Source organism: Megascapheus bottae, chromosome 3 (assembly GCF_031878675.1).
Source record: "Megascapheus bottae isolate mThoBot1 chromosome 3, mThoBot2.hap1, whole genome shotgun sequence".
Classification (NCBI taxonomy): Eukaryota; Metazoa; Chordata; class Mammalia; order Rodentia; family Geomyidae; genus Megascapheus; species Megascapheus bottae.
Window position 1 is genome coordinate 61,455,937 of NC_143511.1, and position 27,921 is coordinate 61,483,857.

At 40.8% G+C, this 27,921-nt stretch overlaps 1 protein-coding gene across 1 annotated transcript in view; it reads left to right on the plus strand.

Moving 5' to 3' along the window:
- The window catches only part of Frmpd1 (FERM and PDZ domain containing 1), an 85,178-nt gene that overhangs the window by 44,726 nt on the left and 12,531 nt on the right, over nt 1-27,921 (plus strand). The window contains exons 3-8 of the mRNA XM_090330276.1: nt 12,023-12,180; nt 12,913-13,015; nt 15,777-15,822; nt 22,035-22,142; nt 26,483-26,578; nt 27,135-27,260. Of these exons, the coding sequence (XP_090186402.1) occupies nt 12,023-12,180; nt 12,913-13,015; nt 15,777-15,822; nt 22,035-22,142; nt 26,483-26,578; nt 27,135-27,260 (637 nt within the window). The remainder of the gene's footprint in view (nt 1-12,022; nt 12,181-12,912; nt 13,016-15,776; nt 15,823-22,034; nt 22,143-26,482; nt 26,579-27,134; nt 27,261-27,921) is intronic.

A 27,921-nucleotide genomic window follows, 5' to 3' on the forward strand; every position in this document is an offset into this window, starting at 1 on the left:
CCCCTTTGTGTTTCAACTCAAAGCCTTGTGCTTGCTTGGTAAAGACTCTACTACTTGAACTGTGCCCCAGTCCTTTATTACTTATTTTTCACATAGGATCTCACATTATTATTTTGGGGGGATCTGGGACCCCTGTCTCAGGCTGGGCCACTACGCTTGGCTTTGTTGAAATGGGGTCTCAGCAACTTCTTTGGCCAGGCTGATTTGAATCTCAATCCCCTTGATCTCCACTTTCCAGTACTATTTCTTACAGAACAAAGTTTAAGCATTTTTTCGTTTGACATTTCTCCATGATCCATCCACAATCCTTTAAGCTATTTATCTTAACATCTGCTCAATCCCCATGAGGCTCAAGTGAATACTCATTGTTCCCCTGCTCCTGCCCCTTCTCATCCCCTTTGTCCTGTGGTCCTGGGATACTGTGCCAGATCCCCGCTCCATACCCGTGTGTCTAGAACCCACCCACAATTCAGAGCTTGGCTATAGCTCTGGCTCTTTGGGAAGTATCACCCAGTCCCCAGTCAGAGAAAAATCTCTCCCATGGTACACCATGGGTTTGAGCTAAAGTATTGGCATATGCTCCAGCTGATGTGTTTAGCTTACCTAAGCAGCCTTCTGTAAAGTCCAAGAAAGTACTAGCTCACCACTGTAGCCCAGAACTATGTGGAATATCCCAGGTGGTCAGGTGGTGGATGCATGGGGGAAAAAAAATCACAAAGTATATTGTTTCCCAAAGTAGGTTCTTCCATCCTAATTCTATATGATGCTATTCTGCCATAAAAGGTTCCATTCCCAGATGTGTTTAGGAAATGATGCCTCTTGTATCTCACCTATCTTGTGGATGTATTACGTGTGTTATACCCCTGCCATGAATTAAAGGCTCAGAAAAATCCTATAGGAAAGATATTGGTTTGATTTAAGATTGCCTAACTGTTTGACCTTGGACTTGCCCTTCCCTTTCCTCTCCCTCCTCCCCTTCCCTGGATTCATCCATGTTCTGCCATAAATCAATATTTCATTCCTTTTTATTGCTAAATATTCGGTTGCACAATATTTTCTTTGTCCATTCGTCAGCTAATATAACACAAATATTTGTGTTGGTATATAAATTCAAATATAACTGTTTCCACTTCCAAACATTATTTTAAAAATGGACAACTTCTATGTATGTGGGATAATGCTAGAGCTTTATAATGGATCTTAAGTGTCCCACTGGTAGGGTAGAGCGCTTTTAAAGCTGCTTTGGATTCTTAAATTTAAACTAATTTTTCAGAGGTTGTAATTATTACCATGCAATGGGTGGCACTTGTTTGGCTGAATGTGCTTGGGCAGATGAAAACTGTCTGACCCCTATAATTATGGACATGAGACATTATTCAGGTATGGTAGACCCCTCCAGGACCACATAATTTTATATTTGAGATGAAAATAACAGTTAAAGTATCAGCGTTCTTTTAGAATGTTAACCTCACTAGTTACCAGCAGTTGATACCTGTGCACCATGCTGAGACCTGGAGGATTCACAATTCAAAGCCAGCAAACCTGAGGGGAAAAAAATCCAGTTTAACTCCATCCCTAATTAACTGCAAAACGTTGAACTGAAAGTGTGGCTTAAGGGGGAGGGAAACGGGTAGCAAGACATGTGAAAGGGTATCAATGTATGTGAATTAATGCACCTTCTATCTGGCAAATATCATGTAACCCTTTTACTAATTACAATAAAAAAAAGGAAAAAAAAAAAAAAGAAAGTGTGGCTTAAGCAGTAGCGCATCAGCCATGAGCAAGCAAGATGCCCTGCGTCTAAGCTCTGCCAAAAAGAAAGGAAAGAAGGAAGGAAAGGTGGAAAAAATTGATTTTAAATTTACTAGTTTAAAACAGTCTATATTTAGTTTATGGAGTTTATATTAGTGTATGCTAGGAAATGAAGATCTACATTGAGGATTTTTTCTGAAATAGGATTTTTTCTGAATAGTTGTCTGCCTTGTCATCACCTAGGCGGGGTCTTCCTTTCTTCCTGTCTGTCCAATATGGTGGATGATGTTTCCTATCCTCAAGTGGGAGATTAAAGGCTTTTTTCTGTTCCATTGGTATTATTGCTGATTTTATATAGCTGTGTCCAAACTATTTACATTACTCTGGAATTATACATCTCATTACCTGTTGAAGTAGGCTTTCATATTAAGTGTCATTTCCATGTTTTTACTCTTACCCTCCTATTCTGCTAATTGAACTATAGAATAATTTAATTCCATTATTAAAGCAATTAAACATGAGATTCTCTGAATTCTCAAAGGCCTCATCTAAAAGTGTTAGCTCCAGATTTGCCAGAGTAAAATCTAAAGAAGCATAAGGAGCTTAATGCAATTTCACGCCTTCTTCAGTATGGCTTGGTTTTATCCTTAGGGCTTACCAAAAAAAAAAAAAAGGTTTCTTTCAACTTGAGTGTAAATGGTGATAAAGACAGATGCCCATATCTGCACATACATGCACACAAGGTACATCCATGCTTCATATGTACACATTCACAAGTGTGCAGAGGCATACATTTAACTATGTGTTCACACATCTGAACAGAATCCTATGGCATCATGTGTCAGTCATTGCTGCTGCTATTTCATGTATTCCAAATTTACTCATTCATTTCAACTATAAGTAGCTCCGCTTCATACAGAAATGGCTTTATTGACCTTTTGAATATAGTGGCTTAAAAAGCTACAAGTTTCTTTTTCTTTTTTTTTTTTTTCCCAGTCCTGGGGCTTGAACTCAGGGCCTGAGCACTGTACTTGGGCTTTTTCCTCAAGGCTAACACTCTGCTACTTGAGCCCACAGAACCACTTCCTGCATATATATATATATATATATACACATATATATACATACATATATATACGAATATGTATGTATGTATGTATGTATGTATGTATGTATGTATGTATATATATGGGGTGCCAAGGAATCAAACCCGGGTCTTGGTGCATATTAGGCAAGCACTCTATCACTAGGCCAAACTCCAGGTCCCTACAAGTTTTTAAAAAATTATTATTGCTTCTTGACTTATGACCAAAAGTGGAAATTTTTGAGGAAAATAGTCTGGAAGGATTGTAAAGATTATTTCTTAAATCCTTGGATTTTGTTTGGTTTTGGTTTTTTGTTTTTGCTTTTATACCACTAGGGACTGAACTCACAGTCTTGTGCTTGCTGGATGAGTATTCTAACACTTGTGTCAGGATACCTTCACCCCCAGTCTTTTTGCTTTTCAGGTAGTTCTCACACTTTTGCCTGGGCCTTAGACTGTGATCCTCCTATCTCCATTTCCAGTAGAAATAGAAGAATTTCTCCTCCTCTCAGCTCCCCGGTGCATGCAGCATCTACATTGATTAGCTCCCTTGGAAATGGTCATAATCATAGGAATATTCTTGACTGTTCACTATGTGCTTTCTTTGCAGTATAGACTATGTATCTATTTCTTCCATTTTTGAGAAGGTTTTTAAAATTTACAGTCAAATTTATACCAGATACAGCTTTTCAAAATCATTCAGACTGAACATAATAAAGTGTTTAAACATGGATTCCAAATCATTTCTCCAATCTACTGGAACATGAAGGTGAATTCTTTATTGTTACAGGACAGAAATAAAATATATTTTCTAATCTATCTAGAGAGCAGATTTTTTAAAAGCCAGAGGATATTTGAAGTGTGATCCCTTTGCATCTGGTAATTTTTCTTTTCAGTGTTATTGATCAGCTCAGTATGAACTTATGACCCATAAAATTGAGTACTAGCCTCAAGACTTTTCATGATGAATGTAACATGTTTGGTTTGTTTTTTTTTCTCAAGTTCTACCTTAGGGTAAATTCAGTTATCTGACAGGAATTACATTAGTGTAACAGTAAGTCTTATACCAGCGCTTTCAGTATAAGACCACAGAAGTGACCTCAGATGGATGACTTGAAACCATTCTCATGGCAGCAGCTGTATGTTTAGGGATTGGTGCTTCATTTGTTATTTATAAGATGCTTCAGAGGAGGAAATTTTGCTGCAGGAATCATTTCTTCCAGTGCAGTGTTAAATACTAAACATTCTCTATGAGAGAGGCTACAGTTTGGTTGTGTACACCGATATTCCCTTTCCAAACTAAAGCTCCGATATGGCCTTTGGGCAAAATGTCAAATGCAGACATGGTGTCAAAGACACTGCTATTGTCCAGAGATTTAACAAGACAGTGGAGGCCTCATTTGCCCACAACAGTTGAGGAATGCCCCCTTTCAAATTGGAAGCATCAAATACCTGAAACCACCTTTTGGAAATCACCAATGTGAATTCTGTCAAAATTCCATATAAGGTTTCTTCTTTCTTGGTTCTTCAGACACTAGTTAAGATTTTCTGTATGGGTAATATTGAGTTCTGTGCTTGGAATGAGAAATGCTCAGCTCCTACTATGTGGACTAGTCTACAACAGGAGGCTTTGCATTGGTCATTATGAATATGGTGTAAAAAAAGAATATGTGGTTCTGTAGGCCCGTTCAGCAGATGTATGGAAATATTTACTTCTAGACTAGAAGACAACAACATAAAGATTGGGCAGGTAGAATGCATTGTTAGATACATTGGGGAAATAAGAGGGGGGGGGGACAGAAGGGCAATGGAGGAAATTAAGGAGGGGAGAGAGGGAGGGAGAGAAAGAGGAAGGAAAAAGAGAGAAAGGGAAAGAGAGAAAAAATGAGTTGTAGCTTGGAAAATTCTAGATGGAGAAAAAAGGCTTGTACAATGGTCAATGTTTGAGGATCTCAAAAAAGATAAACAAACAAAAATAAGATAACAAAAAAAAGATAGAGAAGAAGGAGGAGGAGGAGGAGGAGGAGGAGGAGGAGGAGGAGGAGGAGAAGAAGAATTGTGTCATAGGCAAGAGTTGTATTAAGCCATATTCAGAAGTTTGAATTAAGCCATTCAGCCACTGGGTGTAGGAATAGGGTTGTATTATAAAAGCACACTGGCTTGTGATTGGAGAGTCCATCAGGAAAGAAGATGCTAAAGAGGGAGCCATCTAGGACCTGATTGGAGATATCTATCTGTCAGCTATCTTTCTGACTGGGCAGAAAGATAGCTGTGGAGGTGGAAACAACTCCACAACTTTTGCTAATTCTGTCAGAGGCATCCAATATTAGGGATGGCACATGGTATATATGTAGCACTTTATTCATTTATTTACCCCCAAAACACAGATTCCTCCTGTGAGCACATCTTCATTTGGACTGTGAAAAAAACAAAGGTAGGTCGTATGCTGATTCTGCCATCAGGGAATGTAGAGTCTTATTACTAAGACTGGGCTGGGGGGCCAGGAGTTTGGCCTAGTGGTAGACTGCTTGCCTAGCATGCACAAGACCCAGGTTCAATTCCTCAGTACCTCATACACAGAAAAATCTGGAAGTGGTGCGGTGGTTCAAGTGGTAGAGTGCTAGCCTTAAGAAAGCCCAAGGACAGTGCTCAGGCCCTGAGTTCAAGCCCCAGGACTGGCAAAAAAAAAAAGTGGGCTGGGAAGGTGGCTTGGTGGTAAAATGTTTGCCTAGCATATATGAGGCCCTGGGTTCAATTCCTCAGTACCATATAAACAGAAAAGGCTGGAAGTGATATGCTGTGGCTCTATTGGTAGAGTGCCAGCATTGAGCAAAAGAAGCTCAGGAACAGTGCCTAGGCTCTGAGTTCAAGCACCGGGAATGGCAAAAAAAAAACAAACAAAAAAAATGAGATTTGGGATCAGATCACTATCAGTAAAATCCTTGAGAAACCAGGGCTCTGCAGAAAGAGCCGGGCTGCTGAGAACTAGCAGTGACATTCATGAGCAATTTTCCACGTGGACATGCATCTTCATTTCTCTGGGATGTTTGCCCAAGAGTAGAATTGCTGCACATATTATCTTTTATGCTTTAGACTTAGGCATTTAGAAGATTTTCTATTCTGTTTCATTGGGAAGGGCTTCGGCATGAAATTATGGCTATGAGGTACCTTAAAGCTTGGGAAAATAGAGGTTGTAACATATGACCACACTACCAGGTGCAATTGCAAGGCAGATGCTGTAGATTCAAACAAAGCTCTTGCAATGTCTAGGCCTTAGTTTCCTCATTTATATTTTTTTCACTGGGCACTATTAGGATTTGAACTCATGTTCTCACCACTTAAGCCTTGTATCTTTTCCTTTAGTTATTTTCTTTTTCTTTCTTTTCGCCAGCACTAGAGCTTGAAGTCAGGTACTGACACTATCACCTGGCTTTTTGTTTGTTTATGATTGGCATCTACTACTTGAGCCATGCCTACACTTCTGGGTTTTTTACTGGTTAAGTGAATAAGAATCTCTCAGATTTGTCTGCCCAGGCTGGCTTCAAACCAAGATCTTAGATCTGCCTCTTGAGTAGCTAGGGTACTAGGTGGGAGTCCCTGGTAACTGAGCTACCTTACTGATTTTCACATAAAATCTTAGGCCTTGTCTGGGTCATGATCCTATTCATACTTTATGCATAGTTCAGCAGACAGGCACATGCTGCCATACCCACTTTAGACCACAGTCCTCTTGATTTATGCTTCTCTTGAGTTGGAAATAGAAGCGTAAGCCATCATGCCTTGTGTTTTTTTTGTTTTGTATTGTTTTGTTTTTGCCAGTCCTGGGGCTTGAACCCAGGGCCTGGGCACTATTCTTGGACACTTTTGCTCAAGGCCAGTGCTCTGCCACTTGAGCCACAGTGCCACTTCCGCTTTGTCCTGTGCATGTGGTACCAAGGAATCGAACCCAGGGCTTTGTGCATGCTAGACAAGCACTGATTCACTAGGCTAGGCTCCTGGTCCAAATGTCTTGTTTTTTGGGGCCCATTCTATATTATATCAAACATAACATGAGTTACACCCTATCTCATAAGGAATATTTTACATAACTATGTGAGGTTTTACAAATTGACAGAAAGGTACAATTTTAGATGGTTACAATAATTAGACATTTTCCTTTTGAACATAAATCTCATATATTTTCCATACATGCTCACAAATTCTAGATTTATGCTGTCTGCTATGCTTACTACTATCCACAGATAACTACTAAACATTGGAAATGTGACTAATGTGATAAAAGGACTTCATACTTAATCTTACTTAATTTTATTTAAAAAGCAATGCATTCAGTTATGGGAAAACTTTTTTTTGTCAGTTGTGGGACTTGAACTCTGGTCCTAAGCATTGTCCCTGAGCTCTTCAGCTCAAGGGTACTGTCCTGCCCCTTCAGCCACAGCACCACTTCCAGTTTCCTGGTGATTGATAAGAGTCTTACAGACTTTTTAGTGCCTGGGCTGGCTTTGAACCGTGCTCCTCAGATCTCAGCCTCCTGAGTAGTAGGATTACAGGCATGAGCCACCACACCTGGCTGAGAAAACTTTTAAGTATGTTTGGAGCAACTTGGAAAGACATTTTACCTAGTCTTGGCAGAAAAGTCCATGAGACTCTTCTCTCCAAATAACCAGCAAAAAGCTGGAAGTGGAGGTGTAGCTCAAGTGGTAGAGTACCAGCTTTGAGAGAAAAAGCCGACTTAGGTCAAGGAGCCCTGAAGTGAAGCCCCATTACAAGAACATAAAGAAAGTAATATCCATTGTATATAGTTCTTCCTCTTACCATTTTTCCTTTCTTGCAACAATAAATAGCCGTTGTTCTACAGCTGTATGTGTTCATATATGTATTGCGCCGTGCATGTGTTCCTGTACTAGAACCTTGTGTTCAACTTTTTCACTCATAACTGGTGCTTTCCCACTGATCTATACCTTCCAATTTTAGCTTTTTTCTGATTAATTGGATTTGTCTTCCTGGGCTAGCTTGCAACCACAATGCTCAGATCTCAGCCTTCTGGATAGCTAAGATTATACGATTATAGACATGATCCACCAGCACCTAGCTCTACTGCTTTTATTTGTCTTTTAAGAGAACACAAACATTATCTTCTTTTTTTCCGGTGGATCATGGGGCTTGATCTCAGCCTGGGTGCTGTCCCTGAGCTCTTCAGCTCAAGGCTGCCACCCTATACCTTGAGCCAAGCTCCACTTCCTAGGCTGGCTTCAAACCTTGATCCTCAAATCTCAGCCTCATGAGTAGCTAGGATTACAGGCGTGAGCCACTGCGCCTGGCTACATTAACCTTTTCTTTCAGTGGAAAACATACTTTTATATTTCAAAAGATGCTATTATCATGATTGTTAAGAAATAGGATATTGCTGTGCTGCCAGGCTGACCTTGAATTCCTAAGCCTGACCTACCTTCCTGCGTCAGCCTTCCAAATATCTTGGAAATATAGGTATGTGCCACCACTTCCTGCAGCCCTTTTATAGCCTTAAAGTTTTGGCTTTTAAGTCAGAAATAGATATGGGTTTTACTCTGAGTTCAATTTCCTGCGTCTTCTCTTGAGTTAGATGCCTCTGCTGACTGTGTCAGTATAACCCATGTGATTACCTAGAAATCCTCTCTGGGCTTTTATGCTTCACAGTCTCTGTCATCCTTTAGAGCCGCCCTCTGCTAACCCATGGCAAGCTCTTAGGTACATGGCATGCAGGTGGCTTAGAGATGGACTTGACACATTCCTTTTGGCTTCATGAGATAATTCTTCACATTTTCTGATTGTAAATAGCAGAGGTGATGTTCTGATCAGTGAGACCCTGTCAAGCTAGACAGAGTTCCTGCTTTGGTTAATGATTGGCACATGGAATGAATGATGGGCCTGTTACACAGAGCTCTGAGGGACTGTGATATCTCCACATGGCTGTGGTTTATAATGACAATAAACACCTCAACCCTTCACTATTTGATCTTCCTGAGGAAAAAAATTCATTTATTGCAAGAGGGAAAAAAATATCATTTACCATAGACAAATGAAAAATAGCTTGTGATTTGTTCTGTGGGTTGTTTGTTTATTTGAGGGATTAAAAAATACAACTTTTGAGGGGAGAACTGGGAGAGAGTGAAGGAAGTAGTGACATTACCCAAAAGAAAATGTACTCTTCACCTCATTTACATAACTGTAACCCCTCTGTACATCACCTTTATAATAACAATACAAAAATTGAAAGAAAACACAACTTTCAACTTAACCATTTTTTATATAGAGGAAACATGCGTTTTTAGAGGTTAATGTAGAGGAAGGCCTTGTCATCCAAAATTTCATATTACATTCCTTATAGTTACAGGGTTTAAAGGGAAGTGAAATTCATCATAAAGCAAAAACAAAAAATACTGAAGAAACAATCCATCTATAAAATTGCATCCAAAGAGAACTACTTCTCATTCCTATCTGCCCATCTGTATTTTCTTCCATCTTTTCTACCTCTACTTATGCAGTACCTCCATCCATCTGTTTCGTTTTCTGTCCATTCGTTGATTCTCTCTATAGCATGCTGATACTCTGTATGCCAGGATTTGATCTATGCAGATGTTCGCTAGGTGCCTGTCAAGGCTCTTCCAGGTAGCACATGTACCCCTTAATTTCCTGTCTCCTGCCCTATAAAGAGAAAACTGCTCTCTGCCTCCCCTGAGTGCCCCCAGCCCCTCGTGATCTCATTCTGGAGTGCTGAGAATGGCAATAAATCATACTTGGTATTATAGATAATGATTCTTGTGTCTTTTCTGTCTCCAAAGAGTCTGGCACTGGTGGTTTATACTTATAATCCTAGCTAGTCAGGAGGCTGAGATCTGAGAATCTTAGTTCAAAGCCAGCCTGGGCAGGAGTGGAGCTGTGGCTCAAGAGGTAGAGCACTAGCCTCAAGCAATAAAGCTGAAGAACAACACCCTGAATCTAAGTTCAAGCCCTTGGATTGTCATGCCTGTGTGTGCAAACACACACAAACAAAAGAACATTGGTGTCTGCTTAGCTCCTAAATCTTTCCCTATCACACTTGGTGACCCTCTTCTGGAACTTTCCACTTTCCTTTCTTTTTTAAAATTTATTTTTATTTTATTGTCTGGGTAATGTATAGAAGGGTTATAGGTACATTTATCAGGTAGTAGGTGCATTACTTCTTGCACATTGATACCCCTTCTCATGTTTTTGTCCCTGTTTTCCTCACCCCACCCCCTCCCAATCATCTTGTTTTTCCCCCTTCCCTTTCATATCCAAATAATCAAACAAACCTATATGCAATATACTAGGTAACAAAATTAGATACAGTAACAATATGAGATTAGACATAAGGGCAATAAAAGAAGAGAAATAACATAGTACATTAAGAGCAACAATCACAAATATAAACCTCTTGTTTCCATATCCTAGAGTTCATTTCATTTAATCTCATCCTATATGACCTTATATACATAGCTTTTGAGCTATTGTGATCCTATGCTAGGAGAGTCCTAGATGTGTACTAATGATTACAAATGAGGGAAACCATTGAGTCTATGTTCCTTTGGGTCTCACTAACTTCACATAATATGATTTTTCCAAGTCTTTCCATTTCCTTACTAAAGAGGCAATGTCATTCTTTCTGATGGCAGCATAGAATTCCATTGTATATAAGTATGGCATCTTCTTGATCTATTCATCTACTGAGGGTTGGTTCATCTGGGTTGATTTCATATTTTGCTATGGTAAATAATGCTGTAATGAACATCATTGTGCTATTAAGTTTATTATGTCCTTGTTTCTAGACATTTGGGTAAATGCCAAGGAGTGGGATTGCTGGGTCATAGGGGAGCTCTATGTTTAGTCTTTTGAGGAACCACCAGACTGCTTTTCAGAGTGGTTGAATGAGTTTGCACTCCCACCAACAGTGTAGTAGTGATCCCTCCTGTCCACATCCCCGCCAGCATGTGTTGTTATTAGATTTCTTGATAATGGCCATTCTAACTGGAGTGAGGTGGAATCTCAAAGTTGTTTTGATTTGCATTTCTTTTATGGCCAGCGATGTCGAGCATTTCTTCATGTGTCTATAGGCCATTTTTATTTTCTCTTCAGTGAAGTCTCTCTTTAAGTCTTTAGTCCACTTTTTAATGGTATGATTGCTTCTTTGAGGATTTGTTTTTGAGAGATTCATTTTTTTTGAGCTGTAGGTATATTTTAGATATGAGGCCCTTGTCTGTTGTATGGCTAGTGAAGATCTTCTCCCACCCTATGAGCTTTCTATTTAACATGCTAACTATATCCTTTGCCATACAGAAGCTCTGCAGTTTAATGCAGTCCCATTTGTCCAAATTTTATTTTATTTGTTGTGTTTCTGGGTCTTTATTAAGAAAGTTTTGACCTGTGTTAAGGAGCCCTAATGTATTTCCCATTCCTTCCTGTAAAGTTTTCAGGATATCTGCTTTTACCTCAGGGTCTTTGATCCATTTGGAATTAATTCTGGTGCAGGGTGACATAAGGATCTAACTTTAGTTCTCTACAGGTGCTTAACCAATTCTGCCAGCACCACTTGTTGAAGAGCCTGTCTTTCTTCCATCCTATTTTTTTTGGCCTCCTTATCAAAGATTAGGTGCCCATAGATTTGTGGGTTGATTTCTGGGTCTTCAGTTTTATTCCATTGGTCCTCATGCCTATTCTTGTGCCAATACCAAACTGTTTTGATTACTATTGCTCTGTAATAAAGTCTGAGGTTTAGTATTGATATTCCTCCAGCGCTGTTCTTTCTGCTAAGGGGTCTTTTATTATTCCATATGAATTTTTGGATTGCTTCATCTATTTCCTTAAAGAATGACTTTGTAACTGGACACAATGGCTCACGCCTGTAATCCTAGCTACTCAGGAGGCTGAGATCTGAGGATCAAGGGTCAATGCCAGCCTGGGCACAAAAGGACCTGAGACTGTTATCTCAATTAACCTCAAAAAAAGGGACATGGGGCTTGGCTCAAGAGTAAGGTGGTAGCCTTGAGCTGAAGAGCACAGGCACAATGCCCAGGCCATTGGGATATCAATGGGTATTGCACTGAATTTGTAGATAACCCTTGGCAGGATTGACATTTTCATGATGTTAATTCTTTCAGTCCACTTTCTTATCTACTGTTTCTCTTCCAGGGCTAAAGTTGCTGCAGCTGATGGGCCTTCAGGGACCTCAACTCAGGCCCTCACCCCTGTGAGGCACACAGTGAAGATAGATAAAGACACGCTGCTCCAGGACTATGGATTTCACATTTCTGAGAACCTCCCCCTCACTGTGGTGGCGGTCACAGCAGGTAGAGGAAACTTGAAAGCAGTTTGGCTTCTTGGGAGAAAGTTGCCTTCCCTGGTTTTCTTCCCATCTCTCAGTCCTTAAACAAAAGGCAGAAAATGCTACCCTGGGGAAAGTTGGGAAATTCTGACCTCATTCTGTCTTTGGCTTGTCACCTTCCTTTGCTGAATAGAAGGAGGGAGGAAGGAAGCTTCAAGAACACTTGGTGCTCTGAGCCCTAGATTCCCATTGACTTTGGCCAAGGCTTTGCCCTCCCAAGGTGCCCTCTGGCCAGTCTTAGGTCCAGTGAAAGTATGTGGATAAGCCAGCTTGTCCTCTTTAAACGTGCATGCTCCCGGCTGGTGAGAGTCTCCAGGCAGCCAGTAAGAGAAGCCACTGATTTGTTTTCACTTGAGTCTGTGAAGTATAGGCTGGATCCAGGTAGAGGGGAGTAGGCTAGGAAAGCCTAGTGATTATTATTTTCATACTGGAGCTATATATATACTGATGTAAGGAATGATAGATTCATTTGCCATTTGGAAAATTTATCCTATTTTTTTTCCAGAACAGCTTCCTAATGGCCCTTGGAATTGATTTATGATAGGTACATTACCCATAGTTTAGAAAGAGGAAAATTAATATCCATGTGATCCAGTACTCAAGAGACCTAGATTGCCATTTTTGCTGTGCTTCTGTAACACATGGGGTCTGGCTCCTCCCTGACCCCAGCACCAGTTATTTGCTTTCTTTCCAACAGGAGGCTCTGCGCATGGCAAGCTTTTCCCTGGTGATCAGATCCTCCAAATGAACAATGAACCTGCTGAAGAACTTTCCTGTGAAAGGGCCATGGATATTCTCAGGTACTAACTAAGTTGTCTTCCATCATCCAGAGCTGTAAAGACAGGGAGCAGGAATGACATAATGAATCCTGTGATTTTTAAGAAGGCTCAGTCTCCATTATTTTTGTTTTGTTTTATTTAATTTGGGGGAATGGCTTGAATTCAGGGTCTTGCATTTTTTATAGGCAAGTGCTCTACCACTTGAGTTTATGCCCCCTAATCTTTTGTGCTTTTTAGTTGTTTTTCAAGTAGATTCTCACATTTGTACCAAGAGCCAACTTCCGGCTATATCCTTCTATTTATGCCTAACACATAGCTTATGAATCACTTACCACCACATCCAGCTTATTGGTTGAGAGAGAGAGTCTCACTAATTTTTTTTGCCTAGGTTAGCCTTGAACCTCCATTCTACGGGTCCCTGTCTTCTGATTCAGTGAATGCTATGACACAAAGAGGCCCAACTTCATCTGCTATTTACATGCTAGTAGTGTACATATTAGCAATGGAGGGCAAGCACAGCTGCAAAAGAAGCAGAGGATAATGCCTATGTGCCTCTGGTCACGTAAAATAATATTTATCAAAATGAACTCCAGGAAATGGAAACAAGGAGGGAAAAAGGCAGAGGAAAGAGTCCATAAATACTGAATGGGATCATCCCATGTTTGCTTGCTTATTGATTTATTTTTGTATGAGCAAGTCCTAGGACTTAGTGCTTAGGACTTAGCTCAGGTCCTAGTACTGTCCCTGAGCTTCTTTGGCTCAAGGCTAGCGTTCTACCACTCAAGCCAAAGCTCCACTTCTGGAATTTTAGGGGGTGGCTTATTGGGCAAGAGTTTCACAAACTTTCCTGCCCAGGCTAGATTTGAACCACAATCCTCAGATCTCAGTCTCCTGAGCAGCATGGATTACACGTGTAAACTCAGAATGCTTATTTCTTTTTAATCTTAGTTTTCAGTATCTAAAAGCAGTATGTATTATTCATAACCATTTATAAAAGGAGAACAAACAAAGCAGCAGAAAATTATAAAAATAATAGAAACAAAAACCTGACGCCAGGCATCAGTGGTTTATGCCTATAAGCCTAGCTACACAGGAGGCTAAAATCTGAGGATTGGGGTTCAAAGCCAGCCCAAGCATTAAAGTCCATGAGACTCTTATTTCCAATTAACAATCAGAAAACTGGAAGTGGCACTGTGTCTCAAAGTTGTAGAGCTCTAGCCTTGAACTGAAGAGCTCAGGGACAGCCTAGGCCCAGAGTTCAAGCCCCACAACCCACAAAAAAAAATCTATTTCCTCCAAATATCTGCAAGTCTAAAATGTCATTTTGAGTTATTGAGATCAATTTTATTGCAATTTATCTCAGAAAAGTTCTATTTTCACATAAAATGGAAAAGAGGCATTCAGGTACTTAGAAACCTCAAGTTGTGTTTAGCTACTAAAGAAAAGGAAACCTCTACCAGCCTATGGGTTCATATTGTAAGAAATCAAATAAAATTATTTTTTTTGGTCAGTTGTGGGGCTTGAACTCTTGGCTTGGGCACTACCCTGAGTTCTTCAGGTTAAGGCTACTGCCCTACCCCTGGAGCCACAGCACCACTTCTGGTTTTCTAGTGATTCATTGGAGATAAGAGTCTCATGGTCTTCAGTGTCAGGGCTGGCTTAAACCATGATCCTCAGATCTCAGTCTCCCAAGTAGCTAGGATTACAGGCGTGAGCCACTACACCCAGCTATGAAATTATTTTTCAAAGTGCTTTTCTTTGTTATAATGGCAAAAAGAAAGGAAAACATGAATTCATTCCATGGTCTTTCTGCTACTAGAAAGTGAATTGGGTGTGATATCGCATACCTGTAATCCCAGTACGTGGGAGACAGAAGCAGGAATAGCAGGTGCTTCAGACCAGCCTTGGCTGTATAGCAAGACTATGTCTCCAAAAATGGACACACACACACACACACACACACACACACACACACGATTAAGTAAGAGCCAGGTACCTGTGGCTCACGCCTATAATCATAGCTACTAAGGAGGCTGAGATTTAAGGATCGTGGTCCAAAGCCAGCCCAACCACTAAAGACCGTGAGACTCTTATTTCCAATTAACCACAAGGAAACTGGAAGTGGCGCTGTGGCTCAAGTGCTAGAGCAGTAGCCTTGAGCTGAAGAGCTCAGGGACAACACCCAGGCCCAAAGTTCAAGCCCTATGACTGACACACACAAAAAAGTATAACAGGTAGGTGTCTTGCTGATCTAATCACTTTGGAAATCTATCAGTTAATGAGAGATACAAATGCCTTTTATGGTGATTATATAACTGAGTTTATTATACTTTTTGTGCCCACACAACACAGACTGGTTGGCTTTTATTTGATAAATAATGTTACCTACACACATTCATTCTATTGAGTGAAATGTTTAGCCTCTGTTTCTTGAAACAGCAACTTATCTGTTTTATTGCTATGTTTTCTTGAAAAATTACTTTAGGATATAAAATTAGTCAACTAGATAAGCTGAATGAGACTGAATTTAGTGGCTTTTGGTGTGACAGATGGTAGAGGTGGGTGCTTGGAGGTTTTCTTAAAGAGAAAGCAGCACTGTGGACGCTCTCAAGTTCCTTTGCAATCTGCACTTTCTCCCAACATCCTTGGTTTTGCTGAACCAAAGAAGCCTATGCAAAAAGGCCGCTTTATCACAATTCTGCCAGTCGTTTACACACAGGCACCACAGAAGTACTAAATGTTTTTTTTTTTTTTACCTTTATTCTATTTTTTTCTTTTTCAGGGAAGCTGAAGATTCTCTTTCAATCACGGTTGTTCGTTTCACATCGGTAAATCTTTCTCTGTCTTACATATTAGTTTCATCAAGGCTCTCAGATGTGGAGGAAGCACATGTGGTCTGGGCTTCAAGAGCTTGCATTCTAGCCAAGGAGATAGCTATGCTTGTGACAGTGAGGAACAGGGGAAAAGGTGCCAAAGTGGACATTATCAAGACAGGCTTGGAAAGGATGATTTGGGGCACATGGTTTGTTCCAGTTTTCACGTTTGTAAAACAATAGAGATGACAGATAGTGCCTTGAGTTGTCCTGAGAGCCAAATGAAGTGTTGGATGTAACAGTGTCTTATCAATTGAGGTCAAGATGTGGCAGAGATGAGGCTTGGGGAAGAAATGGGCCTTCCTGAATCACCACAGGTCATGGAGCCTTTATGAATTAGACCAGGAGAAGCATGTGTTCAAGTTACAAGAGCAAAAACTACCAGGGAGGAAAAGTTGACAAAATTCTCATTATGAGAGACATTGAAACAAAACACTACATAGATCCACTTAAAATGAAAACTAATAACTAACAAAAATTTAATTAATATCATCCAGCCATTTGGAAATGGAAATGCTATTTCCATTTCTCTGAAGATGGAATCAAATAAAAGTATCATTGTATACTGTTCACAGAATAATGAAAACTTAGATTTCTACTTCTTAAAATCTTATGTAAGGTTAAAGCTTTACTCAGGATAACTTATAACCTTAAGTGTGCTTTTATTATTTTTTAAATGAACAGATCAGTCAAATATTCAGTTCGAAGAAAGTACTAATAAATGTTACAAGAGTAAAGAAAATAAAATGGTTTGGAAAACAAAAAAATGATAAAGCTGATAAATCCAAGAACTAGCACTTTATGGGAGAAAATTATAAATAGAAAATCTTAAGTAAAAAAAATGTGTAGGCCCTAGATGAAGGAAATTAAAATATTACTTAAGTGGGCTAAGGGTTAGCTCATTATTAACATGAGTAAGGTCCTTAGTGTGACCTCTAGCACCAAAAAGTACAATAAAAGTACAAGAAAACTAGTATTATTATCTGCACTAATTAGAAGATGAAAGAAGAAAGATGGCCTTAATGTACAGGCTTTAAAACTAATAATGCTCCAATCATTAAAGCAGTCTGATACTGGTGAAAAGTTGGACATATCAGTTAACTAAATAGGGTGTTGAAAAATAGGTACTTTTGTAAGATCCAGTGTGTAATAAATATAAGATCCCAGCCAATGGGAGAAAAGATGACTTTGCAAGAAATCATACTTGTACATTTCTTTGAGCATTGTAGAACAATACAGACTTATCTTACTCATGTGCTGTTTTTGACCTTAAATATAAAAAGAAAAAAAAACATAAAACATGTAAACAGTTGGGTACAGTGGCTCACACCTGTAATCCTAGCTACTCAGGAGACTAAGATCTGAGGATCAAGGTTCAAAGCCAGCCCACGCACAAAAGGACCTGAGACTCTTATCTCCAATTAACCTCTAGTAAAACGGGAAGTGTGGCCTGGCTCAAGGATGGGGCAGTAGCTTTGAGCTGAAGAACTCAGGGACAGCCCTCAAGCCCAGGGTTAAGGTAATACCCTTGAGCTGAAGAGCTCAGGGACAGCATCCAGGCCGAGTTCAACCCTCATGACCCAAAAAAGAAAAAAACACCATATAAACAACATGGATGAGTATCTATCAGCTGCTATGTTGTAGAAAGACGCCTTATGTATAGAGGCTGGGGAGAAATATGGTGGATCAAGTCTTATCCTTTGTGCTTAGTTTTTGAAATTAGTATGAAGATATTTGCCACAAATATGACGCACCAAGTGTTTTATACACAATAAATGGAGGTTTTTCTATAGTAAGTGGTTCGTCTATGAAATAATATGAAGCCAGTATAAAAATAGGGAAAGTTAATTAGTATAAATGGCAGTGCAGGTGTTAAGCCATTCTTTTGCTCTGATTATCATGTCAGTGGTAAACATCTTAATCTTAATTAGATGGGGGGATGTCTTACTGCATTTCCAAAAAATGAAAAAATAAAATAAAACTGTTAGGAAGAGAGAGGAAAATAGCATAGAGCTCTATCTTCTTTAAAAATGAAAAGTAGGAAGGGCTGGGAGTTTGGCCTAGTGGTAGAGTGCTCGCCTTGCATGCACAAAAATGAAAAGGAGGGGAAGAATTAGACTCCTAGGAAATGGCAACCAGTGACTCACACTTGTAATCCTACCTACTTGAGAAGCTGAAATCTGAGGACTGCAGTGTGAAACCAACCAAGCAGACAAATCTGCAGACTTCCTCCAGTTAACCAGCAAAAAGCCAGAAGGGGAGGTATGGCTTAAGTGGTAGAGCACTAGCTTTGAGCAGAAAATCCAAGCAAGAGAGCAAGAGCAGGAGCCTTTGACTATTGTGGCCAGGACTGGCACACAAAAAGGAGGGAGGGAGAACGGGAAAAGAAAAAAAAAAGAGAAGAGAAAAGAAAATACTGTGTTCCAGCACCATTCTAGAGATTCCCACAGGATTGGGAGGAAGTGGAATGTGACTAGTACATGCTGGAGGACCAGGAAAGCCAATATTATGGCCAGTGGATGGACATCAGAGTAATGTCATTAAGGCCAGGAGCATGGCCCAGTGGTAGAATGCTTACCCAGCATGCACGAATGCCCTTAATGTGACTGCATTTCTGAGCCTCTACCAGAAGTATGAAGTAGTTTACAAACATTGTGACATACTTGTCTTTTTTCAGCAAAGAGGCTCATTGTGGTCACAGTAGATTCTTAGTGTCCTACAATGGCCAGAAATTGATTTTAAAAATAATAAATTGTAAAGCTGAATATTAATGACTACTTCTCTAGGGCAGATTTTTTTTTTGCCGGTCCTAGGGCTTGAACTCAGGGCCTGAGCATTGTCCTTGGGCTTTCCCAAGGCTAGCACTCTAACACTTGAGCCACAGCACCACGTCTGGCCTTTTCTATGTGTGTGGTACCAAGGAATCAAACCTGGGTCTTCATGCATGCTAGGCAAGCACTCTAGCACTAGATCAAACTCCCAGCCCCAAGGGCAGAATTTTATAGAAAAGTATATTTTGGTTTTAATTTTTCAAAATCTACATTTGTTTATATTGATTATATCCATACTAATCATTCATGTGTTGTTTAAATTCACCCAGAGAAAATCCTCCTGTAAGGCAAATACTCTCATTATCCTCCTTTCACAGATGAAATGACCTAGAATAATGAATGGGTAGTTTATAGCCTTTAAATGTCTCTAAAAAATTAGATGGCATGGACCGGAAGTTTAGTCTAGTGTAGATTGCTTGTCTAGCATGCACAAAACCCCAGGTTTGATTCCACGGTACCATATACATAGAAAAAAGCCAGAAATGGTGCTGTGGCTCAAGTGGTAGAGCTCTAGCCTTGAGAAAGCCCAAGGACAGCACCCAGACCCTGAGTTCAAGGCCCAGGACTGGCAAAAAAAAAATGAGATGGCACAACTGTATATCAGTAGGCAGTTTACAGTATATCTTAGATGCTAGGGTAGCAGTATTAATGTTCCCATGTAGCAGTCAGCAAGAGGCCTAAGGGTTGGGCATTTCCTGGCAGAATGCATTTTTTTCGCAAAGCAGCCAGTTTCATGGGTGGATGGATCCCATGTCACGAGGCCCTTCTTCCCAAGGACTCCCACTGAACAGTCTCCTTCAAAACAAGTTTACCTTGTATGAAATGGCCTGCCTTCTGTCAGACTAAGCAACTGCTCCTTATTAATGTGGTGTGTGTGTGTGTGTGCACTCTTTGGCTACTGATGGAAAAGTGTTCCTTCCTGGGTCACAATGTAATTGGAATCTGACCACAAGCCTAACAAGAAAGTGAGAATGGAGGCAAGGCTTCTGGCATGCACCAGAGAGTACTAGAGAAATCCAAGATTGGGTTAACACTTTGGCAAGCCCAATCATCCTGTTGGCTTGGGTGACATTTGTGGTCAAAGAAATACTGAACTGGTTTTATAATGAATAGCTTCCAAGCCAACTCCTCCAATCCCATGCTTGTGCAACTGGGTTTTTTTTCCCCCTGATCCTCAATGCCATATTTCATGCTCATCCCTGTCAAGTCATGTTGCTTTGGCCCATTGTACTGACATGCTGTAATTTTATAGTCAGGGAACCTTGGGGCTGAAAGGCTTAATTGGGCCATGGCCAGCTGGAGTTATTTTCCTTTGGTGGTAGGGCATATCCTCCTCCTAAGTCTTCCTACTTCTAGTTCCCAGCTAGGTCATTTTTCTTTAGCATGTTCCTCTCTGGGCCTAACTGTTGCAGACTTACCCTCATCCAGGTAAGAGACAACAATGGTTGCCTTGTAACACATTCCTTTTCTCGGTCTCTCTATGCTGCCGCTGGTTCTTTGTTCTTTTGGATATTTCAGCTGATGATGGTTGTACATACCACTTTGACTACTCACAATTCATCTCGCAGCTTTTGGCAGCCCTGTTCCCTCTACTTTTTTTTTTTTTGGTTTATGTTTGTGATTTCCTGATCTTTTGACTCAAAGTTTCTCCTGCTTTACATGTTTCTAGTGCCTAGATGACTCTTTGAGATTGCTACTTCCTTGATTTTTTTTCCCTTGATTTCTGCTACTAGAGATCTATTTTGAGTGTAGGTCACTAAGTTTTGAGTCTTTCTAATGATTCTGCATCTGGCCTTTTCCACAGGGAGAGTATAGGAAAGCTCATCAAATGCTTTGCAAGAATGGAATACCACTAGACCCACAGGACCCCGACCTACCAATCTGGACTCTTATCTGCAAAAGAAAAGTGAACTTGGTTGACTCTCACTTGTTCTTGGTAACTCTGTATTAGTCATTAGTGATCTGAAAGCTGTCTCAAAGCCCTTTCATCATCACTCTTGTCTTAGATTTTGCCAAGAGTTAATGACAGGCTTGTCAATATGTGCTTTCCTTTATCCTCAGTATTCATTTTCTGGGAAACTTGATGTTTGGCTATCTTTAGATACCACATATTTCTTCTCTTCTTTGATCCTAGGTAATGCTAGTTGTGTTATCTAATAGAACTAGATGCACTTGGCTTTGGAGTCTTTGATTCACTTGAAGAAGACTGGTAATCTCATCACTAATTTTGGATCATAACTTCCCTTTTTTTCTATTTCTTCTGTTCCTCTTGATTGGAAGGCCAGTCATTTCTTCTTTGGGAACATTGCTATATTCTTTCTCCTACTAAATGTTGTCCTAATGGGGGTGGTGATTTTAAAGCAACCTATTTATTTGAGATAATGAATTATAGTTATCTGTACAGTCACACCAAGGTTCTAGTTGCCAGTAAGATCACATCCATCTTTTTGAATTAAAATTTCAGGATTCTTCATTCAATTAATGAACATCACGACACTGACATGATGCTATCCACATCCATAAACATTTCAGCAATTTAATTTTCCTGGTTGCTGTTCCATACCTCTTTCCTCAGCTACACAGAACATGGCCCAGAGTTTCATGTCAGGACTCATCTAGATATTCTAAAGGCTGGAATAAAGAACTATCTAAATTAGAAGAACATAAGATGCCAAGCTGGGAGATAATGTGTTGAGGTTTCCTCCAAGAAGAATATATCCTGTTGGTCATATAAATCTAGCAGGTGTTAGCCTGATACGATCTACTCTAAGGACTTCTCCATATTATTTGTGCCAACGGATGATGAGTCTTTCTGTCTCTGGAGAAAAGAGGGTACCCTCCATATGAGAAGAGCAAAGAGAGATAAACGACAAATCGCAGGGCTTAGGGCTTCAGGCAGCCCTGACACCTACACTGGGTAGAAAGGGATAAGGACCTGGCCACAGGCCTCATTTTGCGTGGTTTGGTTTTGCACGTGTAACTTCCCTGGATTCCTTTCATAGAAATCTGTGTTTGGGAGAGTTGCCCCACCTGTTCAGTAGCAGAACCTGGGCTGGAATGCAGGTCTACTTTAAAGGCCAGCTCACTTGTCATTGTATCATTGTTGCTTCCGTTTTGAATATTCAACTTTTTGGGCACTTGAGAATGTGATCTATATTGGAAACTCTAGACTTTAGAAGAGATCTTTCCATGGAATACTTTCCTTTCCTGGTCGTGTCCACTGAATCTATAACTTGTTGAAGTGGCACCAGCTGTTTTTTGTGTGTGTCTGTTTTGTTAAGAAATGAGACACTATGCATGCATCTTATGCATATGCTGTTTGCTAATGTCTTTCAGGGAATCCCCAAATCTTCCTTCCTGACTGAGGAGAAGAGGGCCAGGTTGAAGACTAACCCGGTGAAGGTACACTTTGCAGAAGAAGTGCTTGTCAGTGGACATAGCCAGGTATGTTGCAGGTCAAGGATTAACATTGCTGTGGATTCTGATGAGCTCCCCCTGTGGCAGCTGAAATCCTCAGTCCTAAACAAAGTGCCCTTTGTCAGTAAGTTGCCTGCAGACCATCTGGCACAGTGGTTCATGTCTGCCATTTCAGCTATTCAGGAGGCAGAGGTCAGGAGGATTGTGGTTCCAGGCTGGCTGAGTGGAAAAAAAATAACCAAGACTCTATCTCATTAACAAGGCAGGTATGGTGGTTCATATCTGTAATCCTAGCTATGCAGGAGGCAGAAGTAGTCACATCTTGGTCTGTGGCCAGCCTGGACAAAACGAACCAAAAAGAAAAAAAAAGAGACCTTTCTTTGAAAAATACGTGTAAAGATACCTACACACTCTAGGCAAGGTTAGAGCTCTAGAATAATGTGTGGCTATATGTTATTCTGTGTCTCTATTCTTTTTTTTCTGGTCCTGGGTTTGAGCTCAGAGCCCGAACACTGCCCTTGGGTTTTGTCAAAGTTAGAGCTCTACCACTAGAGCCACAGCACCACTTCCAGCTTTTTCCATGTATGTGGTAACATGTAATCAAACACGGGTCTTTGTGCATGCTAGGCAAGCACTCTACCACTAGGCCAAACTCCCGGCTCCTCTGACTTTGTTCTTTATCTCCAGATTCCAATGCTTAACTTCCATGATGAATCTTCAACCTTATTATTGAAAAAATATTGATAAGAGAGATAGGAGGGGAGTATTTTTAAGAGCCCATCATCTCCAGACCTGTTACGTGCCCTACATTTTTTTTAATTAAAAAAAAAAGTTGCCAGTCCTAGGGCATGAACTCAGAGCCTGACCACTCTCCTTGGGCCTTTCTCAAGGCTAGCACTCTACTATTTGAGCAACAGCACCACTTCTGGCTTTTTCCGTATATGTGGTAACAAGGAATTGAACTTCTGGCTTTTCTATGTATGTGGTACCAAGGAATCGAACTGGGGTCTTCATGCATGCTAGGCAAGCACTCTACCACTAGGCCAAACTCCTGGCTGGTGCCCTACATTTCTTGAGTAGATAATCCTTAGTCAAATAATATCCTGCAGGGTGATAGTCTAACAAAAGAACAAGCAAAAATGTAATGAGATTAAAGGAATTAATTGCTAAGCTCATGCACTCAGAATAGACAGAAGTCTGAGACTTCAGGGGTTTTTTTTGTTTTGTTTGTTTTGTTTTTTTAGTTTTTCACTACCACATGAAATCTAGTCTCTTTTTATATAAAGGCACCCAACGTTGATGGGAAGTGGAATATCAGGAGACATACTTGTAAAGGGAAAATCTTGGCTGGAGTTGGATGTTTTTAATCTAAAGTGTTAGATAAAGTGCTTATTTATTCATAATTTATACAATGACTGATTCCTATTGCCTTTCTGAATTCAGTAATCAGCATTAGATTTTGAAATTTTCCAGTCAAAGCTTGTCCTCATCTGGTCTTCTTGACACCCTCAGAGACACGCAAATGGTTACAAGAGTGGGGCTTTCCATGGCCATATTAATGAAGGCTCACAGCCCGCATCTTAGTTTCTTCCTTGCCTGCTGCCTAAAGGAGCCCAACATTCACCAAACCTGCTTTAGGAAGGAGCCAGTGCATTAATAATGCCTAAGGAAAGACCACAGATGTTATCAGTGAGCTATATTTGAATCTGCATGTCTATGTTTGTGAGAAGGGATTGAACCTCCTTTTTTTTTTTCTTTTTTTCAATCCTGGGGCTTGAATTCAGGGCATGGCACTGTTCCTGAGCTTCTTTTGCTCAAGGCTAACCATCTTCCACAGAGTCACTTCCAGCTTTTTCTCTTTATGTGATACTAAGGAATCGAACCCAGGACTTTGTGGATGCTAGGCAAAAAACCCTACCACTAAGCTACATTCCCAGCCCAGGACTGAACATCTTTAGCAGATTCAGTTTACATTCAACATATGTATTCAAGAGTAAATGCATAATGAGGGGCAAGAGGAGGAAAAATCCACTCCCAAGGCAAGCAGAGCTCTTGCAAGCGTACACCAGGTCAGCACAACCTCCCCCTTCACGAGTGTCTATGCTGAGAAGACCAGGCAAGGACCAATTTAAGAGCTAAACCAGCTATAAAACTAGATTAGAGGCAGGTACCCGGTGGTTTATGCCTGTAATCCTAGCTACTCAAGGGGTTGAGATATGATATCCTGCTTCAAAGCCAGCCTATACAAGAAAGTCCATGAGATTTTTATCTCTAATTAACTACCAAAGAACCCAGAAATGGAGCTGTGGTTCAAGTGGTAGAGCATTAACCTGGGGTAGCATCCAGGAACTGAGTTCAATCCCCAAGAGCAGCATATAAACAAACAAAACCCTAGATCAATTGATGGGAAGAGCACTTTAGAGGACTAGGGCTCTGGAAGGTATCTCTGGGGATGTCGTACAAGTCCTGGGTTCCAGGGGAATTTGCAGAATGAAACAGAATATCAGAGACAGTAAAGCTAGTGACCTGTCTATGCATCCTCTCAAGTGTTGGTATGATAAAGCCAAGGAGCAAACATCTCTCCTTGAGAAGTGATAAGACTGCCTCAGGGGTGCACAATTACTCCAGAAGAATCTGAAGTAGCAAATCAGCATAGTACTTATGTTTAACATTTCTCACAGTTAAGGAAATTTAAAGGGAAATATAAAGTGACACTTGGTCCTTAGAAAATGAACATAAATAAAAAAGATTATAAAAGCCCTATGGCTCAGGAAATAGCTACAGTCATGTACTCGCTGGGGGCTTTGGAAATTGCTTCAAACATTTTCAGGTAGAAAGAGAAACAATTTAATAATTGCCATGAAAAGGAGCTCAAGCCCAGGCACTGTGGCTCATGCCTGTAATCCTAGCTAATCAGGAGGGTGAGATCTGAAGATCATGGTTCAATGCCAGCCCGGGCAGAAAAGTCTGGATACCCTTGTCTCCAATAAATTACTCAAAAAACCTGGAAGTGGAGCTGTGGCTCACGAGATAGAGGATTGAGGCTTGAAGCTAGCCTGAGTAGGAACATCCATGAGATATTTATCTCCAATTAGCCAGCCAAAAACAAAAGTTGGGCTGGGAGTTTGACCTAGTGGTAGAGTGCTTGCCTAGCATTCACGAAGACCTGGGCTCGATCCCTCAGTACCACATACATAGAAAAAGCCAGAAGTGGTGCTGTGGTTTAGGTGACAGAATGATAACCTTAAGGCAAAAGCTCAAGGACAGTGCTCAGGCCCTGAGATCAGGCCCCAGGAATGGCAAAAAAAAAAAAAAAAAGCCAAAAGTAGAGCTTTGGCTCAAGTGATAGAGCACTAACCTTGAGGAAAAAAAAAAAAACTCAAGGACAGTATCTAGGGCCTGAATTCAAGTCCTAGCACTGGCGCATATGTACACACACACACACACACACACACACACACACACACACACACACGCACACTTCATATATTTAGGGATATCTACAGTATCAATATTTTAAACAGCTAAAAATAGTACAAGGGCTGCAAGTCTAGAGCACAGGAAAGGGTACATCAATTCTAAGACTTCATCTCAAAGCCATGGAGATTATACCCATGAAGTTCACATTAAAATTACATATGAAATAGGTATTGGGTAAAATGTGAACACAGAATCGTACCATCTCTCTAAAAGCTGAGAAATACTGGAAGAAATCTTGAGAAAAGTAAATGGTGGTAGTGATGCAATATGGTTATGGATATAGATTTTTTTTTCTAAATGTTGTTTTTCTTTGTTTGTGGATCATGGGGCTCCAGCTCAAGGCTTGGTTGCTGCCTCTGAGCTCTTCAGCTCAAGGCTTCCGCCCTACCCCTTGAGCCACAGTGCCACTTCTGGTTTTCTGGTGAGACTCTTTATCTAATTAATCATTAGAAAAAGGGAAGTGGAGCTGTGCTTCAAAGGTTGGAGTTGAAGCCTTGAGCCAAAGAGCTCAGGGACAACACCCAAGCCCAGAGTTCAAGTCCCATGACCGACAAAAAAATAAAATAAAATAAGAGTGGCAACTAGCAGAGCCAGGCCAGCTGATGGTCATGAAATGTTTCCCTGGCTCATGCAGCGTCATGATGCTCAAGGCACAAAGTTCACTCTTCTCTACCCCCAACCTATCCAACAGTTCTCATGTGTGTCCTATGGCAAATTGTGCTTATCCTTTGGAGAAATTCTCAAATGCTGAAAAGGCCCTCCATGAGTGGTGAAGGGTGAGAGGATCATCCTCTCCAAAATTAAGGAAGGCCAGGTAGCCAAAACCTGACACATCCAGGGGCAGGAAAAGTGTGTCAGAGGCACAACACTACTCTTGTGTTTTCCAGGGTAATTCTCTGCTGTGTATGCCCAACGTGCTCAAGCTGTACTTGGAGAATGGACAGACCAAAGCTTTCAAGTTTGAGGCAAACACAACTGTGAAGGTATTGAGACTCAACTTGAACTTTTTCCCCAGGAGAAAGGATCCTACAACTACTATCTGCTGAGCACCAATGATGAGCCAACTCCTGTGTTAGCTCATTTATTTGTACAACTGCCCAGAAAGATGGTGTAGGGTTTTTTGTTGTTGTTGTTGTTGATTGGTTGGTTGGTTGTTTTTTGTGCCAGTCCTGAGGCTTGAACTCAGGGCCTGGGCATTGTCTTGAGTTTCTTTTGTTCAAGGCTAGCACTCTACCATTAGAGCCACAGCTCCACTGCCAGCTTTTTCTGCATAGTTTATTGGAGTTAGATAAGTCTTATGGACTTTCCTGCCTAGGCCGACTTTGAACCATGATCCTGAGATTTCAGTCTCCTGCGTAGCTAGGATTACAGGCATGAGCCACCAGTACCTGCTTTGGGGATTGTTGTTGTTCTTGTCTATTCGTTTATTTGTTTGAAGTCATATATTGCCAAGGGGGAAATTGGGAGTCACAGAAGTAAAGGGGAGCAATGTGAACGTCCAGCTTCTCAGCTGATCCCGTGCCCCTGTGTGCCTGCCAGGACATCATCCTCACAGTGAAGGAGAAGCTGTCCATCCGAAGTATTGAGTACTTTGCACTGGCCCTGGAAGAACAGTACAGCATCTCAAGGCTGCACCTGCTACACGAGGAGGAACTTATTGAGCAGGTGGGCAGACCATGCCTGCCAGTGGTAAGATGGGGAAAACAGCAGACCATTCAGGAATTTATTCTACCATCTTTATTTTTTTTAATTGGTTGAGAGGCTTGAACTCAGGGTTTGGACACTGTCTCTGAGCTCTGAGCTTTCTTTTTTTTTTTCTATCAAAGCTAGTGCTCTACTATTTGGGGTTGTAGTTCCACATCCATGTATTTTTTTATTGTTTGCTTTTTTATGTGGGAAAGGGGGGTTAATTGGAAATAAGAGTCTCACCGACTTTCGTGTCTGTCCTGGCTTTGAATTGCAATCCTCAGATCTCAGCCTCCTGAGTAGCTAAGATTACAGGCATGAGCCATCAGCGCCTGGCAGTTGTGCTAACTTTTAAAGCCAAGTACAAGCTGAGTGCCAGTGGCTCACACCTGTAATCCTAGCCACTCAGGAGGCTGAGATCTGAGAATCACAGTTCAAAGCCAGCCTGGACAGAAAGATCCATGAGACTTATCTCCAATAAACAACTCATAAAAAGCCAGAAATGGTGCTATGGCTCCAGTGGTTAGAGCACTAGACGGGCAAAAAAAAGCTCTAGGCCCTGAGTTCTAGGCCCTGAGTGCCGAGGTTCCTGGATGAGCAAAAATAAATAAAGATACATGGGAATTTGCCACATGGAAGA